The 19,598-nt window shown below is 40.5% G+C and overlaps 1 protein-coding gene across 7 annotated transcripts in view; it reads right to left on the bottom strand.

Annotated features, from left to right (window-relative positions):
- Window positions 1-19,598, bottom strand: part of myo9aa (myosin IXAa) — an 80,463-nt gene that overhangs the window by 8,229 nt on the left and 52,636 nt on the right. For 2 of the 7 annotated variants that reach the window (XM_077564880.1, XM_077564883.1), the window contains 19 exons: window positions 18,627-18,671; window positions 18,099-18,174; window positions 15,481-15,621; window positions 14,962-15,001; window positions 14,740-14,862; window positions 13,080-13,160; window positions 12,766-12,876; window positions 8,327-8,449; window positions 7,585-7,734; window positions 6,491-6,801; window positions 5,240-6,224; window positions 4,558-5,156; window positions 2,752-2,845; window positions 2,322-2,528; window positions 1,488-1,585; window positions 1,240-1,382; window positions 887-1,107; window positions 387-503; window positions 97-285 (listed from right to left, as the gene is read on the bottom strand). In XM_077564880.1, coding sequence (XP_077421006.1) covers window positions 97-285; window positions 387-503; window positions 887-1,107; window positions 1,240-1,382; window positions 1,488-1,585; window positions 2,322-2,528; window positions 2,752-2,845; window positions 4,558-5,156; window positions 5,240-6,224; window positions 6,491-6,801; window positions 7,585-7,734; window positions 8,327-8,449; window positions 12,766-12,876; window positions 13,080-13,160; window positions 14,740-14,862; window positions 14,962-15,001; window positions 15,481-15,621; window positions 18,099-18,174; window positions 18,627-18,671 — 3,854 coding nt within the window. The remainder of the gene's footprint in view (window positions 1-96; window positions 286-386; window positions 504-886; window positions 1,108-1,239; window positions 1,383-1,487; window positions 1,586-2,321; window positions 2,529-2,751; window positions 2,846-4,557; window positions 5,157-5,239; window positions 6,225-6,490; window positions 6,802-7,584; window positions 7,735-8,326; window positions 8,450-12,765; window positions 12,877-13,079; window positions 13,161-14,739; window positions 14,863-14,961; window positions 15,002-15,480; window positions 15,622-18,098; window positions 18,175-18,626; window positions 18,672-19,598) is intronic. The other 5 variants (XM_077564881.1, XM_077564884.1, XM_077564885.1 and 2 more) reach the window with 4 other exon arrangements.

Below are 19,598 nucleotides of genomic sequence, written 5' to 3'. Positions count from 1 at the left end.
AGATGCTTTCACATTCAATCCACACCGCTCCAAACAGATAATGGTTTCATCTTAAAATCACTATGAATAACCTTGAAAGGTTTGTGATGGTGTTACCTTAGTTTGTGTGCTCTCCAGAGGTTTATACTCAGTCATGAACTCATCCAGGAAGACTTTAAAGGTGTTCACCCAAACCGTGACAGGAGACTCTCTCCAGTCCCTCTGCTCCTGCCGCATTGTCTTTTCCAGGATTTGCTCAAACAGAGCATAGAGGTCTTTGTAGCGGATGCTCTTACCATCATCCATCTGGTGGAAGAGAAGCAGAGATTTTATCATGTTACAGTGGAAACAATTGTCAATCAAACGGTACTGTGTAAACTGTCTGTAATTCCAGTAAGATTCCATACCGCCAAAGCTGTGGAATAGGAGTTGAAGATATTCAGACGAAATTCCTTCAATGCTTTTTTGAATACAACGTCCACCATGGTGTCTTTTTTGCTGTGTTCTGTGTCCAAGTCACTGATCTAAAACAAAACTTCACAGGTAAACTAAACGTAGTGCTAATTGTCTGACAACAGAAAATATTTTATTTTGTCTCTATACATAACACAAATTGGATTTGAAAAAAAAAAAAAAAAATCAGCGATGTGACTGATTTGGAGGCTTTACAAAAAGAGCTATGTGTTATGCATGAGAATTTTATGAAAGGCATTTCATGCAGCATTCAGTTCCACAATAACATGAAGCACACAAGTATTTGGCCAGGTGGGCTCTAGTTCATTGCTACTTCAAGACACAATACACACTGAAACTGAGAGGAGAGACCAAAATTGGAAAACAAGATATATGAAGAAATCCATAAACATCTTGAGTCGTTTCAAGAATCCATGTGTGTGTGTGGCCTTACCTTCTTCATGAGAAAGTCATTCATGCTTGTGTAGTCATTAGGGCAGGTGAGAATCTGAAGGCCGTCACTTGGCCACTGAATAGGTTCTGCGGCCACACTGCTGATCTTTACACTGCGCCTTCGCTTCACCTTTGGAGACGGTTCCTTATTCTCTTTCAAGTCTCTGAACCCTCGATCCCATGTCGGGTCAGGACTGTAGCGAGGGGAAAGGTTTTCTTCACCTGTTAAATGAACCACAAGCTATGTCAGAGACATTGTGGTAAGAATTCTTAATCTGGAAGTGTGATGAGGTTCCATGATGTCCACACTCAACCACCTCCGGGTTCCATTGAAAAACAAAACATTCAACTGACCTTGAAGACCTTCTTTCAGCAATGTCCCCGTGTCTCCATGATCTCCATCCAGTGAATCTGCCCCACAAATCAGCTTCTCCCGGGAGGTCTTCTTATCACTTTGCCTGGTCTTGCTCCAGAAACGCATCTTCCCACGGACTCTGCTAAAAAATTGATCAAGACTGTGATCCATGCATGAAATTGTGTTCCAAATGTACTAAGGTAATTTACATTTGGTACTTTTAATGAAGATCAGAGAAACGACAAACCTTCCGTCCTGCGAGTTCTTGCGCAAAGAGTCCACTTTTCTCAGATCTCCTGAAGACATAACTTTGGGTAGATCCTTTTTCCCCTCTGAGCCTGCAGGCTGGAATAACAATGTGTGTGTGAGAGCGTTTAAAAGTATTGGGCCAAACAAAATTGAGGCAAACGCTGCCTGAAACATTGGTCTCCATCACAACCCACCAGTAGATGGCAGCATTACAGTACAGTCACACATCTATATAGCCTTGTGTCATGCCTAGTATATCACTCCCCCCCCCACCCAAACAGAAGCTAATTATAATCCACTCCTCTATAACTCAAATTTGGCACCACAAATGTTACACTTTGACAATGTTTAGACAGCTAAAATTAAACTACAATGACATGCACATTTTTGCACAAAACATTACAAACATTAAAGAAAAACTGAAAAAACACCTGTGAGAGAAAGAAAGGTAACGTTATGTTAGTAAACCCACTTAAAGTTTAGTAGCAGTAGTAGGTCTGGGAAAACACATTTGAGAAATCGCCCCTCCTTGTGAAGTTAACATTTATTGTAGATAAATATCTTTGAAAGGGAAGTTTAGTTGACCCTCTGATTCATAAAGTAAACCCATTTTACAACAGATGTTTTCTTCTTCTCGAGGACAGCTTGTGTTTCAATACAAAATATTTTTGGGCATTTCAAAATGTGTCTTCGACTGAGTCAACTGAATAAAACACATGTGGAAGCTCAGGATAAAGAAGTGTCAGTTCTCTATGCTGTGGGAGTTAGGAGAAAAGAAGCAGAAGTAAAGAACGAAGCCAAGGCCGGCGATGGCATCGATGGGGCCTGTTACCATGTCGGAGTCACTAAAACAGGAGCCTCCGAGGCCTTCCTCCGTGGAGCTCTGCTTGGAGCGGGGTAGAAGGGAATGTTGGGGGCTGCTGGCATCATAGTCATCCTCATCTGAATCGCCCCCAACAGAAAGGACGGGGGCGCGGGTGAGGAAGTCTGAGCGAGTCCGTGACATTCGGGCTTTCTTTTTGTGCCCCACTCTGCCCACCTGGAGTTCACCGGAAGTGATAACAGCATGTTGAAATAGCAAGAGGATAGAGCCCAGTTGCTGTCATACCCTTTTTTCTTATAGTTGTGTTTCGCCACAACCCAGAAATAGGCACCCATAATGCACTTCTTTCATTCAATCACTCATTCAATGAAGCACAAATGTAGATGTAACAACAATTATATTAATAAAAAAAAAACTACTAAAAACTAATTTTGCTTACATCGCGTGCTTTTGCTCCCTTAGGCAGTCTGGAAACAGAAGTAAGCCCCTCTGTAGGGACAGCTTGAGGCTTCCCTTTGGTGTCGCTGTCGAATCTGAAGTGAAAATATTGAAGGAAAAAAACAAAACAATAAAAGAGGCATTACATTAGTTTAGACATGAAATATAAATAAATCCACAGTACTGTATACATGGAAGTAAAAGACAACGTGGCTGGTTTTACAGTTCGTTATCTTTTCTGGCTTGAGAGGGAGCGTTTGAGAAAACATTTTACTGTAAATTACATTATCAGGAGCAATTTGGTTTTGAAATACAAGACATAAATCCCATTTGTAGCAAATAAAGTAAAGATTTATAGGGCAAAATAAAAATACATCTTTCAGTCTCTTTTCATACTCCTTTGGAGACGTGCTGTAAATCGCCCCAAATGTGAGGATTATTTGTCACCCACAATAGTGTCAAAGTTAATGGTGTTGTATAAAATCTTACTTACAAAGATGAACATGTTCAGTTTTTATTTAGTTTGTCTTTCCCAAGTAACTTGATAAGATAAAAAACAGGGTGTCACAAAAAAAAAAGAAAAGAGAAAAAAAGTAGTCTAACATGGGCAATTCTTGCTCGAATGATCTCAGAACTAGTTTTTAAAGTTCATCGTTCACTTTCTCTTTATTCAGGATAAAGAATGATTAGCAATTAACAAGCATTTTGTTTGTCAAATTAGGTAAAACACAGCCAGTGTGCAGCTTGTATTTGAAGGAAAATGCAACAACAACAAAATACAGCAACTAAATAGTAGAATTGGATGTGCCACAAAAAGTAGAGATGCACGATAATATCAGTTGCCGATAATTAGTGTAATTATCGACCAAAAACCAGATAATAAAGAAATCCGCTGATAATAATTGACTTGTCGCGTTGGTCCATCAGTTGTGGCTGTGGCTCAAGTTGTGCCCAACTCTTCAACTCCTCTTCTCCTATGGTAGTGTCGCATATTTGTGACGTCATAATGCGCGTGACCTTGTGTCGCCTTATTATGGCGACATGGCAGTCGCCAGTGTGGGCTTTCTTTACTGTCTCTCCAAAATGTTGCCCTCACAGTTTTTTGTATTTGTAAAACATCACTGTTTTGTTTTGGTAAACTCAAAATGAGTTACTGTTTGTCTTTAATGCAGCGATGTCAATAAAATTCAGCTTTATGGTGCTTTACACAATGTTTCAATGTATTTCAATGTATTTGTACATGTTAGATTATATTATTATTATTATTATTATTATTGTATTCAAGTTAATTCTGCAAGCAATTATCAGCTTACTTATCAGTTATCGACAACGGCGCTTTCTATATTATTGATTTATCGGTATCAGTTGAAAATAGCAATATTGTCAATCCCTAACAAAAAGAGGAATATCTGTGTGGGATTACAGTTTCTTTAGCAGGAGCTGAACTACCAACTTGACATAAATTGTGTCACAAGTGATGCACATATTGAATGAACATTTGTGAAGCTTTGTGGTATTAAATAAAATAAATAAATATTCACAAAAATATATCATTTCATTTTCCTAGGACTCAGATATTCATATTTGCCAAAAAGAAAGGTAAAAATATGAAACCCCGCTATATGATGTTGATAGGAGCACTTCATTGCCACACTATAATTACTCAGATATTTCAGTCAAATACTGAGTAATACTAATGATTCTGGGATGAAATGTAAAACATAAAAGTAACAATTTAAGAACTACAACACTGCTCAAAACTCTCCGCACTGACCCAATTAAAGTAGTTTATTATGTTAATACTTACTTAGCAAAAGTGACTTTGTCCTTGGGGGAGAAGAAGATTTTTCCCGGCTGGGTTGTCATACTAACTGTGGAGCCCTGACTACGTTGCACTTTCTTGTTCGCTGCCCTCACTCTGCTTGCTCCATCTTTGGACTGCAGAGTGAGTTTGGGTGCCCAGCCCTCGGCAGCATGTTTGTCCTCCTTGCGCCTTTCTGTGGGGGCAGAGGCCGGCGGAGGAAGTAACTGGGGCACCTCCCCACCGTGTGGGGAATGTACCGAAGGGTCAGACGATTCTGACTGGGATCTACTATGAGGAACTATCCCTGATGTTCTCTCAACCAGCAAAGATTTGGGTCGAGGTGTTTTGCCAGAGGTGGCGGGTCCACCAACATCTTGTTCACTCTGCCGGCTCTGCTGTATCTTCCGCAGAGCTTCTCCCCTCTGTTTCTCGAACATTTCCCTCTCATACTGAGCAAAGAAAAGGCGCTGACGCTCTAGCGCTTCTTTCTGTTGTCTTATCTGCTCCATCATCTCCTTCTCATTCTGCTCTTTCTGATTACGCTGCCTCTCCTCCTTCTCCTGGTTCAGCCGCACCAGCTTCTCCAAGGCAACTTGATCAACCTGTGGGATGACAGTGGAAACAGGGTAGGTTGCATGAGACAGTGGAGCTGGAACATGCCCTCGCCTCTCATTAAGTCACAAACCTCAACACAAGGATGGACCAGATCGCTCAGTTCTTCACTCAGTGGGGTTTCCTTCTGCATGCTGATGACCACCACTACCGGTCTGCGCGTTGAGTCTTGCCTTTCTTTTGTTGGTTGAATGGTGGTAGTCGGAGAGCTGGTCATCTTGGCGTCTTGTACAGGTTTCCCAGTTGGATGACTAGGAATGACAGTTCTGCTTTCATTAGCAGGGTTGTAAAATGTCGGGAGGTAGTTCTCAAGTTTGGACGGATGTGCGCAGGAGATGGCAGGCTCTGTTTGGTGTTGAAAATGGCTTCCAGCATCTGAAGCTGGCACCCTGTTGAGTTGCTCTGTCTTTGGGCTCATCGAGAGCGCTTCCATACTTTGATCTGACAGCGAGCCAATTGGCGAGCAGAGGTCCTCACTGTCAGTCACCTCCTCTGTTGCTTTGGGAGCATCCTCAATACTCAAGAGTTCAAAGCTGCCTTTGGAACTCTGACTGTCAGGTGTGCCCTGTGGTGAACACAGAGGGGGGGTGATGGAGGGCACCAGTTCAACAGACCAGCGCCTTTCCTCGGTGGTGGGCGAGCTTCCACCGCACGTCGAACGGACCTTGAGGAGCTCCAGACTGAATTGGGCTTGCTCCAACTCTCGCATCCGCCGGCTCTCTCTCTTGGCCCGGTTGGCTTTCTGGCTGAGCTCATCAGCTGCTCTGAGCTTCTCTCGCACCACTACTGTGGATGGAGTGACTGAGCGAGCTTCTTCTGAGTGCCAGGTAGGTGAACTGGCATATTCTCCTCCCATTCCTTCCTCCTTAAACTCTGCATCATTGCTGCCAAGGATATTGAGGGTCCTTTCCCGGTTGTCATAGGAGTGGTCCTCCCAAGTGCGAAGGTTCAAACCCATGACCCTCACAAGGGGCTCCTCTTCTGGTAAAAAGCTCACCTGGCCATTCTGTAGTTGATTCTTCCTCTCCATACGCTTCTGTTTGGTCAGTTCTCTGAAGCTGGTGATTGGAAGAACATAGGAACAGTTTAAGATCATTTAAAATGACTCATTTAAAGTGACTCTTAGCATCTTTACATGCTATTTTAAACACAGTTTGGTATATTCAAATCAAACTATCTTAAAATGTTTTCACTAGTGAGAGGCTTGTATGTCATGTTCAAAATGTTCTCAACTCTGTTGTGACGATCAATCTCTGCAGATAAATCAGAATTGGTGTGACAACTCCAAAAATTAAATGTGTTTCCCATTTGTTGTATGACTTACCGTTCCCGAGCAAGGTAGCCTCTGATTAAAGCCTGGAGGTGCACCGCAGCAGCATAGACACGCAGGTAGGCCGCTCTGGCTTGATGACAGCGCCAGGCCGTCTGAATGACCAGAACTGCCGTGCAGCGCCGGCACAGCCACAAGCGCCATGCCCTCTGAAGCACCAGCGCAGCTTCTCTCCACAACATGAACCGCTGACGCTCACGGTAACCCCGCCAATGTGTCTGCAGGCACAACGCTGCCGCCTCATGGGCATTCTGGTCAATTTGCTCTTCCTCACTTTCCATAGGTCGGTACAACCGCCACCATTTCTGTCAGTAAAAAAAAAATGGTAATATTATTATTATTATTTTTTATTTTTTTTGGGGATGGTAATATTATTTAATGTCAGTTATTATCGCTTCATGGAATACATCGTTGCTCATGAACTCATTCCACCTGAGTAATTGCTAAACAATGTAATCATTGCACCAGGTAAAAAGGGATTTCCAATGTATGGAAAAACCCAGGTGCCTAAAAACTAAAATATTGAAACTATATTTTGATGACTCGTTGCAGTTTCGGAAATTGACAGGAAGACAAGATGAGGGTGAAAAGGTCAAAAAACAAAATCGTTTTGGAATTAATCAAAAACACATTTATTATGTCTAGATTGTCAGACGTGATTACTATACAGTATTGTCAACAGAGAGATTATATACTCTTACTAACATTTTAGTTTGGAAACAGTACAACACCAACACATTCCAAACTGAATCTGTTTTGAAAATAACTACTTGAAAAAAAAAAAACTATTTTGAGTAAAAAAAGTACAAACCTTGTAGTGTTATCATCTATTGAGTGTTTTATTGCCAATATTTGAAAATAAGTCCTCTGCAAATGTTAAAATAATAATTTCTCATGACAAAAATCCAGCAGACAAAGTAACAATTTTGCTCATTTAGATGGCAGGAAATATAATTGAATAACTACGGTTTTATCTAAATATACAGAAGTCAGCATGTCATGCATAATCACTTCCCAACTAAAAACATGAATTGAACACGGACAATATATACTATATAAAAGTTAAGCAGACGCAGAAAGAAGTGTACCTGAATGCAAACTGCCGCTGCTCTCATTTTGAGAAACTGATTCCTCTCCAGTCGGGCTCTGAATCGTTGTTGCAGCATGACGATGAGCCTGAGAACCTCACGGTGGAGTTTGGCCTGCAGCTGCTGACGCTCTGCCTCCCGAAGAAACACCTGAGTGGAGGGAGCATCATTATCTCATCGCAACTTCACAACGGCTTAATAAAGGCAGAGTTTGGAGAGTCCCCTTTAGTACTGCGAACAGCAAGCACTCACACACGAACATCGGATATCTCTGACACATGGCCACAAAAATGTCAGGTATGAATTTGTAATTATATAGACAGCATCCTGAAGACATGGACCCTCATCCATGGACACACACCCACCAAATATGGGGCACTGTCTTCATTCATTACATCCTTACACTAAGAAAAGTTTCATTAGTTGTGACCCACAGCATCCCTCCTTCTTGTCCATATAATTCAATGTGCTGAGGTGCTTTGACTAAATCTGTTTGTTCCTGTAATGGCAATGTACATACACATATATAATCCTAAAAAGCAATGTCATGACCGCAAGATTGACATAAACTTTTTATTGGGAGTTTAACTATCCTTATAGCATTCTGTCACCATATTTACCTGGTACTTGTGAACAACATCCATTGCTTCATCATCTGTGTAATATTAATGACATATCATAACATATGCCACCTAAGAAGCCCCATTTAAGAGAGTGACAGAAGAGGATGGTCAAACTATACCATGGTCTTGCCAACTTGATACCCATCTGGTTCCAGGTCCAGCTTGTCCAGCCAGTGCTGGATGTCCTCTCTGGTGGTACTGATGCACTCTGGGAGCAGCACAGAGAAGTGATGGACAAAATCCTGTTAAGAGCACACAAGAAGAACAAAGAAAAATTATTTTTACGTTTGCTGGTTGAGAGATCAGCTCATGTTCTGGTGCTAATGTTACTTAATTAAACAAAAACAGACAGCTGCATTGTTGGTGTTGTTTTTGTGTGTGCACACTTAACAATACAAGCCTGTGGCCTTGCTGAAATAATATATCACAGACACAAGTGTACTTAATAAAGCATCACTTGGGCTAAAAAAAAAAAACAAGACTGAATAAAAGCTTCAAAAGAACACGTAATTTCAGGTGAAAGTCAACATTGTTCATTTTTGCAGGCGTTCAGACATCATGATATAAATATGCTGAAGTCCTACTATGCAAACTGAGGCCCATTGTGTGGCTCCAATACACTGCATCCTGAGCTCTTGGGGGTGGATGGGGAAACCGATGCCGTGTTTATACAATTACAAGCATGGGAGTGTTGCAAAATGGTGAGGACAATGGACAAGCTCTGTTTCTAAGGAGTCAGCACACAATCAAATCTGTGAAAATGATATCATGCCAAGGATATTTGTCATTAGTGCTGACCGCAGCGCTAAATATGTTTGAAAGAATGTCTGGCAAATGATGAACAGTGATGCTCAAGTTATCTATGTAACCTCATCATAAAGGGTACTATTATGAGTCCCACTCACCTCATATAAGTCACGGTGATTACGTAGAGTATATTCACCGACCACTAAATTGGGTCCGCCTCCACATCACGTCTAATGACATTTAATTTGCTCAGCTCGGAATTAAATTGTCATCCGCAGTTTGGCTTTAAACTGCAGTACATCATAATGGAAGACATTTCTCAGTGTGTTAAGTTGAAAGATTAAAGACACTCCTTTGTATACCTTGGTTATCAGTTGATATTTGAAAAACTAATTTTTCTGCGTTGCTAGCTCAAATCAGTTTGGCGATTGGCCAAATCAAGGCATGTTTGCCTTAATTGTGTAAAACCGATCAGACAAGCCTGTCTGAACCACACCCTTGTTGAAAATTCACGAGAAACAACTTTTCTTGTTGTTTTTGAGGCGCTGTTTGAAGTTAGGTGCACCTGAGAAGTGTCTAGTGAATGTACAGTTGTGCACAAAATTAGCAAAAAAAAGAGCACGCCATCTTTCTACAATGTGGCTTAGCCATGTCTATTTCACTCCAAAAATCTTCTTTGACAGATGCCAGTGGACTGCAGCCACCTGAAAGTGTTTACGTAAGGAGGGCTCATTCCATTAGTTAGATTTATATTTTGAAATGAACAAATTTCTTGTTGTTGTATACATCCGCACAGGAAGTTATTGTCTAACTAATCTCAATCATGTTTAAATGTCCAAATTTAGATTGATGCCACTCATTAGCAAACAGTGATTGCATTTCCAGTCATATAGACAGATTAAACTTCACTAACTAAACTTTGACAAGAGCAAAAATATTACTATACTTTTGTTGCACTGACTTATAATCTTTGCCTCAAATTTCATGCCATGTCATGACAGCTTTGGCACAAATTAACATCCAAAACCACAAAATGGCAACAGATGAAAGATTGCAATGAGACACCATCATGCTGGACTGACATCATTCTAACACATTTATATGGCACAAAGTGAACTGTATTTGAGCAACATCAGCAAAAAAAGATTTCTTGGATAAGAATTCACCACCCTAGCTAGACTTGTGGAAAACTGAGTGTCAAATATCCTTCAAGCTTTGGGGATTTTCAACAGGGAGATTGATGGTACATCTGTGTTCTGGCCAACACATGCTTGCACAGAGGGAAAAAAATGTTAATATGATACACAGATGCACCCCGTTTACTGGCTAAACTTTGGCTCATTGCGGGTTTTCTTCTTGGAGAGCTATTCTAAACCACAGATAACCATCAATTTTAAACATAAACTAGTCACATTGTTCACTACTTAGCTCGTGGAAACAGATGAATAATGTTTTCTGTGGCTGGAGATTTGGGAGACAAGCAGCCTTTCTGAGAATATACTTTTTTAAAGCCTTGTTTCCACAGTTTGGTTCAGCTCACTATATATAATGCATTTTGGGTAAGGCAATGTAGTGCATTAAAATACACCACTAGTCACACTTGCACTCGGAGAATCAGCGCTTTCACAAAGATTTAACAACACTTTTAACAAAACACAGCTTGTCCTCTTGAAACATAACAGCCACAAACCAAGACGAAAGAAAGAACACAAAATGCTTTGTGTCGTTAATTGTGTCACGTTGCTCTTTTGAGTTCAATGGCAGGTCACACCACTCTGTCGTCACACTGTTCACATAAATCAAAAAGCAACCAAGCCACCAACAAACCCTGCAAGGCAGATTAGGCTTTACTAGTGATGATATAAGTATGAGCTATAGGTCACATACAGCCACCACGTTCTCTAATCACTGCCATCAACTGGGCATTTACATTACTAAGCAGCAGAAGCATGTTTTTTTCAAATTCATTTATGTAATTAAACAGTTGGTGAATGAATTTATTGTAAATAAAAAATACATACTTAAAATGTATTTATTAAGGTTGTCACTTTAACGCGTTAATCTAGATTAACGCAAACTAGTGCGTTAAAAAAAATAACGCAATTGATCGCAAGTGGCAAGTCAATGGGCAATTTAGCCCATCGAGGTACCCGTAATTGTTCACATTTGACACTACAGGGTAGCACTACTAGCCACTACGAGCATTGACAACAGCAGACATGGACGGGAGTGAAGCACAGCAAAGAGAGCGAGGCAAATTTATTTGGACCTATATGTCCCAGAGACGTTATTTTGCAGGTCCTTTCTTTTCAATGTACATCTTTCACCTCGCCGGGCCCCGCGGGTTGTGCCGCTGGGCTTCCGTAGTTGCTGCCACTGCAGCAACTGCCATTCATCACGGAGGCTACAACCTAGATCACCATGGAGGAACGCAATGTCATGGAGCGATGACACCAACATAGTTGGAAAGCTGTCGTCGAGACAAGTCCGGGGATGCCCTTAGGTACCCCGGTAGGACGTACGGTTCGGGAGATACGGCCGCCCAAAGACCTCCATGAGATGATTTCAAGGTATAGTAAAGGTTTGAAGTAAAAAAAATAATAAAATAAAAAGGCTGCTAGATGTGATGGAGTCATGAGGTTTTTGGCAGTACAAGCCTGATAATCGAAATCAATAAAGGTCCACCACCCGTCCGCAAGAGAGGGATTTTATTAGCTACTTATAACAGCGACTAATAACTATATTAGGCTCAAAATGACGTCTCTGGGAGATCTACCTGTCTTAAAATTCTGGTAGTGCTAGTGGTTAAACTCAAGTTTATTTATAAAAAGAACAAAGCCGAGACTATTAACAAGAATGCAGTGATTTGTAACTTTTGTAAAAAAGAAAAAAAGCAACTACAGCCTGACAACCTTTAAAAGACTCTCACTGTAAACGAGCTTGTTTGAGCAACTGGCTCAAGGACACATGCAGATCCTGTAACCTAGCTTGGAGTGGGTTTTTGATTTGAGGAATTGATACTGTAGCCCCAGTTACTCTTTTGGGTTTGAGTTGTTATGACCCAGATATTGTAGTTTTAGATTTTTGTTAACCTCTCCTTCTAACTTTTCCTGATTTCCACTTTGTTAGTTTAGCTCAAAAAACACCACAGCTATTTATTATCAGTCCATCTCATGCCATCCATACACCGCCCGCACCTTGTGGAAATTGAGATTAAAGTTTGTTCAAATTTTTGGGGAATAAAATTGAAGTTTAGATTATCTTTTAAAATAACGTATGGCCTAAATGGTTTGTTGATGTGCCTAAACATTTTCTTTTGAATTTCATTTATGAAGCACTCTTCACTTCTTAGTGTATTCAATTGATTAGTCATGCACTACAATTTTGTAATGTCCTGGAATTCAAATTATTTATTTGGGGACCTTTATCAGATATGAGATTAAAATATATTAATTAGATTTATTCATTTAAAATCCTGTAATTAATTAGATTAAACATTTTAATCACCTGACAGCACTAGTATTTATTTATTTATAATTGGTTACGGGTACAATTAGAAATGAGCGCGAACTATTAATTGAGTACTAGAATTAAAAAGTGTATACTTAAAAAAAAAACATTTACAAATGACCTAACCCAGCAGTCAGTTTCAAAAATACAACATGGCCCTTGAGCATATCCCCCCCCCCCCCCCTCCCCCAACACTGGGCCATCCCATCCCAAGCCACAGTGTGGTGAGCTGGACTGAACTGTTCCAATTAAAGTGTTCAAATATTTGAGGATCCACATGTTGTATTTGCAGTGATGTTACCTTAAAGCTGTACTTGATGTTGTAGCCTGATTGCCGGATGCGCACGGTCTCCAGCATACCCGTGTAACGCAGCTGCCTCAGCACCAGGTTGTCATTAAACCGCAAGGGCAGCTGCGAAAGGGAGAGTGGAAGTTTGAGCAAAGGAAACGCGTGGCAAATGACACAAGAGGGAGCAACAGGCGGTGGACGTTGAACAGAGAAGAACAGGAAATGATCAACAGCTCGAGAGTACTTCAAGGGGTACGGGGGGAAATGCTTTGCAAAACCTAAACAATCAAAGTGGCCGCAGTCCAAGTTGCATTTGCTTTTTTTACCTTCTCAGCATTGGAACGGATGCACTTGACAAAATAAGGCTCAGACTGACCCAGGGTCTCCATTAGCTTATTGAGAGAGGCCTGCAGAATAGGACACATACACAATACATCAAATTAAACAAACAGACTGAATTAAATAACGGTTTGGTGCTTCCATTGCCGGGTGGGCTTTGTTAGTTGTGAATCACACTTTTTTCTAATGCCTAGTAAAAAAAAATCTGCAAGATAACAGTGACGTCACTATAAACAATCTCTTATAAAGATGTGGTTTGCGTCGTATGTGCCACGTGTTCATCTGTGTGTGCGTGTGTGTGTGTGCGCGCGCGCATGTGTCAGCTGCAAGAGGAATTCAGCCTCTGCCTCCTCCATGGGAGATTAAAGCAATCAGTCCAACACAGGATGTGGGAAGTGAAGTCATCCACACACAAGGGCAGCAGCTCTCATTGCACCGTTACCAACAACCATCCCTCGCAAAGAAAACGGAAATAAATCAGCAAATAGCAGTTTGTGCTTGCTTTTCTTGACTGTTCAGTGGAAACTCTATAAAGTCGGAATTCCCTGACATTTTACCAACACTCATTCGACCAAATATTTCCAGCAAGATGAACTATCAAGTCAAATTTAGAAACTCAGAAGTCGAACTGTCATCGCGAAATGGATTACGCAACATATCTTGCTGGATATCAGCACATGCGGTGAAACTTCACAACAGTGACTGCGTCAAGGATTTTTGCTGTTTCTTCAAGATTAAGAAAACATTGTATTCAGTCAATTAAGACTGTTTAAATTTTAGTTTGACTCTAGAAAAGCTGTTCTCTAGTAACTATTCTAAACCTACAGTCACAATTACATTCAATATTAGGATGAAAAAGAGTTCTAAGCCACAAATGTAAAGTACAATCAAAGGAAAATAAGTAACTATGGCAGTAACTAAGCATGTTAATTGTGTGCCACCCGTTCATAAACTTGAAATGTTCTAAGTTAAGAGTAGGGCTGTAATAAATCACCTATATTTCATGTTATACCTAACATGAAATACAGTATAGGTGGTACCACTGGTACAGAAGTAATAAGTCACCTTTATCACCCAGTGGGAGTCAAAATGACCTAGTTGAGCAAAGGTGTGGCTGCTGAGTGACGATGCTGCTGCTTCCACTTTCTCCACTTGCACTTTTATCACGCTTCATATTCAGACTATTGCTCGGTGCATTGAAACTGAATCAGGGACCAACATGTATGGCTCATTCATCAGAGGCCAGCAGCAACACTCCTCAGCACAAACGCCTCAGATTGAAAATAACTGAAGATCAAATGTGAGGTGGACACAAAAACAATGATTTGGAAATGCTGTTGTAGTACTACCACAAAGCAATTACAAAGCACACAATGACAACATTGCACTGTTGTAGGAAGGTTACGTAATGCAGGCGAAACAGTCAAAATGTGCTAAATTCTCTGCCTTGATGCCATTCATCTGAGATTTTAAGGTGTGTGTGTGTGTCTGTGTGAGAAAGGCATAATGGACTTCCCACACCCTACTTAAACTGGTATGCCCTGTGTTTGTTTGTTTGTCATTGTTAGATGAATGAGACATTGCAGTGTTGCAAAACTGCACTTTAATAGTAGCTGTTCAAGCACTGTGTGTGTATGTGTGTCTGACCTGGAATTGTGCACTGATACTGGGTGGTTTCTTCTTCTTGTGAAGGTGAAGCAGCGACTTGGTGATGCGGTCATGGAGCGTCAAGTTGCTGAGGTATTTCAGTGACTTGACATTCAATAAGTGCTGCAAGTGACAATCAAAGCAGAACACATGAACACTCCATAATATCACCCTTTAAAAAAAATTTAAAATATGAAAAAGATCAACCTTTTTTTTGTTTACCTTTGGAAGAAGTGGCTTGGCTTTGTAGTTTTTGTTCCTCCTGTTTGTAAAAAGTAAAATGACAAAGTGCCAATCTATCAGGTGCCGTCCTTTGAGTTATTCGAATTGGAATCAACAGTTTTTTTTATAAATTCCTATAATTTTCACTATAAGGTTGGCAGGTGAGCTCAGCTGGCTTTGGGCAAGAAGTGGGGGAGACCCTGAAATTATAACAAGCCAACCGCAGGGCACATATAGACAAATAACAGTCACTTTGAAATTCACACCTTCGGACAATTTAGTCTTCAATTTAACTACAATGCATGTTTTTGGAATGCTGACAACCCCCCGAAGAACCCAGAGAAACCCAACGTGATAATCTGACACAGGAAGACCAGAGCCGAGAACCCTGAACCTCGTAACAATGAAGCAGAGACGCATCCATTGTGCTGCACTATCCCTCGTGAGGTTAAGCAGTTCAGATAATATATACAGTATATTGTTTTTTAAATTCATCCTCAAAAAGGAGAGAGCACTCACATAAGAATGTCATGGGCTCGCTCCAAAAGCTTGCTGCTGGCAGAGTTGACAAAGATGCCATCTTCGTCTGTGGTGGAGCTGCTGGATGATAAGCGGCTCTGTCGTCCCACACGCCCGTTCCAGGCAAGGCCCGGAGAACCTCTATGGTAAAGCAGACACAAAATTGTATTACATTTATCAATCAATTTATTCTTCCTCTGTGTTAATACTTTTATCAGTGTGATTCTGTGTGGTATACAAAAGAAAGTGTGTCATTTCCCGCCCAAAATTAAACATGCATGCATAAGAGTGGACTCACTCACCAAAACATGCGGCACAATCTAATACATAATATATACACACAACCAAGCATCACGTCAGTTTAAGTAGTAACAGCACCAGCAAGACAATTCCGCTGAGTCAAAGGAGGGGGAAATTAACGATGGGAGTGCTAACAAAACATATAATATCTATATTTCTATCATCCTGAATCAACAGACTGTGTAGCTTCAGCTTATCTTTCAGCTACATTATGCATACAATATATCATGTTGGAGCAGCTGTGCTGTGGAAAAGTAGAGTTTGATACAATGTACTCTTTTGCAGTCGGAAAGTGAAACACCAAGTAACGGAGATACTTATTTATTTCCCATTGCATTCCCATATTTGTTACAAAATACAGTAATGTGTTGAGACAAGACGATAAAACACATTTTGATCTAATACTTTGTGTCTGCTTTTTCCGGCCATGGAAGAGATGCTTATCTATCGGCATAACGATTTATCCTGCATTATCCACAAACTCAGAGCAAGAGTGGATGTGATTTGATTACATGCAAACTAACAGCCGACATGTTCATATGTAAGAACTGTTCAAATGGCCCGATATGCTACCCAGAAGCATCACTTTTCGTTAACAGAACTTGTGCAATGTCTGCATTCTTTAAAGTATAACTGGAGAACTACACACTGCGATAGCTAATAAGGAATACGCACAAATCATCTGATCACCTCTGGCCTAAAATCTTAACATTTCTCCCCAGTTGATCATCAGCTTGAGTAAAGGGCGATGCACAATATGGCCATTGTGTTAACTTGCCGATCCCCGTGGTCTCTGTAAGAGCCCCATAAAGCACTGCAGTGTGCAGCACGCAGTCCAGCTGACAAGCACCCTGCCGGGACTGAATATTTATCCCACTCTCGACATTTCTTACCAATACATAGCTGTGACTTTACATCACTGAGGAAGCAGCTGTTCAATTAATTTGGAGAGAAGAGAGCAAGCGAGTGCAAGAAAAGGAGACGGAGAAGAGTAGGCAGAGGTTGCAAATCAAATTAAGAAGGGACTTAACACCCCCTGACTGTGTTTTAAATAAAGCAGGCTTGGGCGGGTTGCTCTGTCCTACCACCAGTCATGAGCCGTGAGCTGCTAATCTGATGGTCCACAGCTAATTAGAGAAGTGGTGATTCAGGGTCTCAGTGTGACAGTGTGACAGTCACTGGGGCCAAAGCACAGTTAATGGTCTCTTCATCATAACAGATCGTAACAGAGCAATTCCGATGCCCACAAGTGTGATCATATACTGTACAGTATAAAAAATAAAGTCAGAAAGGACACCCATGTCTGTGAAATATTTAGAAGAAACATTTATGAAGCCCATCCCATAATTAATAATGCATTTAACCATTTTGTAACGTAAGAGGGAAGTCGGTGTTTCCCACAGATTTGAAATCTACTTGGGTGAAAGGGGGTGGGGGGGGTCTCAGTCCTGTTACTACGTCTCCTCTATCCTCACGATCCACAAGTGAGTGACGGCGAACTAACGTTACATGCAGTATATCCGATCGCGACACGTTTTTTTTCTTCTTTTTAAATACATTTTTAATAGATTTTCTTGAAAACTCCTTGGGTGGTAGCCAGTTTACTTGGGTGGCGCACCCAAGTATTAATATGGTGTGGGAAACACTGGAAGTCAACCTACAAATTTTCTTGACAAAATTATGATTTATGCAGCCCCACTTGTGTAAACATTGAGATGAATGTTGTATTTGTGAATACGAGTTTTTGTTTTTAGCCACTCACGGGGCAGCCATGTCACTTGCTGGCGACTGAAAACGACATCACAGTTGCAAAAGGGTCAGGTAACGACCAAGCATGGCTCACCTGTTTTCTGAAGCTGAGCCATGAATGGTTGTTACCTGAACTCTGAACAACCATGTCATTTTCAGTCGGCAGCAAGTGACAAAATGATGTGGATAAAAACAGGTGGATTTTGTTGTTTTTAACTCATATTCCACAAATGCAATATTGACCAGAATACTGTATTTAGACTAGCACAAAAAAATTCATCTTGTCTACAAATCTTATACTTGTCGACTTGACTTGTTTCTGCGACGACTGCCGCCTTCCTCAGCAGCTCTCCGGCTGTGACAGCTTTTGTGGAAGTTGGCAGTCATCGCCGAAACTAGTCAAGTTAAAACACAACCTTTTTTTGTCTTAAAAAAAGAAAAACCCATAGGCTGTATTTAGACTAGTTGGGGCACATACAACATATTATTGTAAAGAAAAAAATTGTGTTGACTTGAGAAACATTGCAATTACGATATAAAGTCTGAACATAATACATTGTCAGACTTACCGTTGACATTGTTCATTGATGGTGTTGCTCCCCTGATGGTCTGACAGTGGTGTACGTGGACTCCTCCTGCTCATACCTGTTCACCAAAAGAGAGCACTGTGTAAGCATCACACAACTTGCATTCAAAATCTAAAATCTAAACCATTCAATAGTTAAAATAACAAGACTTCAGTGTTATTGCAGTGTGTTATGTGCCTCTTGAGTGCAAGTGCTTTATTTCAGAAATAAAGGTCTGTGAAGGTTAAAATGAGTTACTTTTGTTAGTGTCAAATTATAGAAGGGGGCATTTAGTCAGAATGCTTTCCATTTGCTGTTTCATACACAAAACAGCATTGTGCTCTAATGTGGTAACTTGGTAATCGTCCTGATGTTAAAATGTGTGATGGAAGAGCAGTGATAAGCCTGCATTTTCTAAATGATGTATTCCATATTGCAAAAATAGTGATGAGAAATTCAAGAGCTGACTAAAAGAAATTGATTCATCAGATAGCTTATAACAGTACTACCGTATATAACTACCGTATATACCGTTTTCAGTCTCATCAATTTGTAAATTTTCACTCTCATCAGGAGCTGCAGGACAGCACAAAACAAAAAGACAATTATACATTTGAGCATCATGAAAAAGACCCATGAAAGTGGCATGTGAAAAAAAATTGGTAGTCTGTGTAAAGTACTAAATAAAAAGACAAGCGGCAAGAATACACACATACACCAACCACCTAAACTAAGATAATATGATATCTATTACAAGAGCTGTATCAAATATAATCACTTTCATGAATATACTAATCAGTTTGATTGACATGACCAGAGATGTATTTAACAATATGTTTATTTTTGTGGTTGAAGTTTGACTATCTAATCTCAATTTTTAAAATCGGAGAATACAAATATTAGATATACTGTAACTTTTCTTATGATAACAATATGAAATGAGTCTCTCCGATAGACTAAAAAACCAAAAAAAAACCAGCAGTGACATAACCCAAATTTGCATGCAAGTCAGAACATGGCCTAGTCGATCATTATTATGCCAATGAGATTGTAAAATCATAATTACAGTAAATAAATGTGTGTTGCCATATGTCGTATGACGTCATATTCTAACACCGCTTCGCAAACTACTTTAGTTCATTGCACAGCGTTCAGAATATTGAAGCCTCCCTGTATAATCTTCGGAAAGACGGAATATTTGATGCAGCTCTTGTATTTGATATCATTATTCAGCATTGTGCAAGTGGTCATAATGTTGTGGTTGTCCGGAGTCTGCGATGCAACCCATCAGTCATCAACCACCATCACCAGCATGTCTAATTGTGCAACAATGGAACATTTTTGTGTGAACTGTACTCGAGGGCAAAACAAGTTCCAAATGGACACGGAAGCAGCAGTGATGGTTGCCTAGCAGTGGCAACGTGTCATGACAAAGCTACTGTACAGCAACATGCACTTCTTTGCTTTGCGTCTAACATTTTAGTGACATGACATGCCCGTGAA

This window comes from Vanacampus margaritifer, chromosome 4 (genome assembly GCF_051991255.1).
Source record: "Vanacampus margaritifer isolate UIUO_Vmar chromosome 4, RoL_Vmar_1.0, whole genome shotgun sequence".
NCBI classification, from domain to species: Eukaryota; Metazoa; Chordata; class Actinopteri; order Syngnathiformes; family Syngnathidae; genus Vanacampus; species Vanacampus margaritifer.
This window is presented reverse-complemented; position numbering and strand designations above follow the sequence as displayed.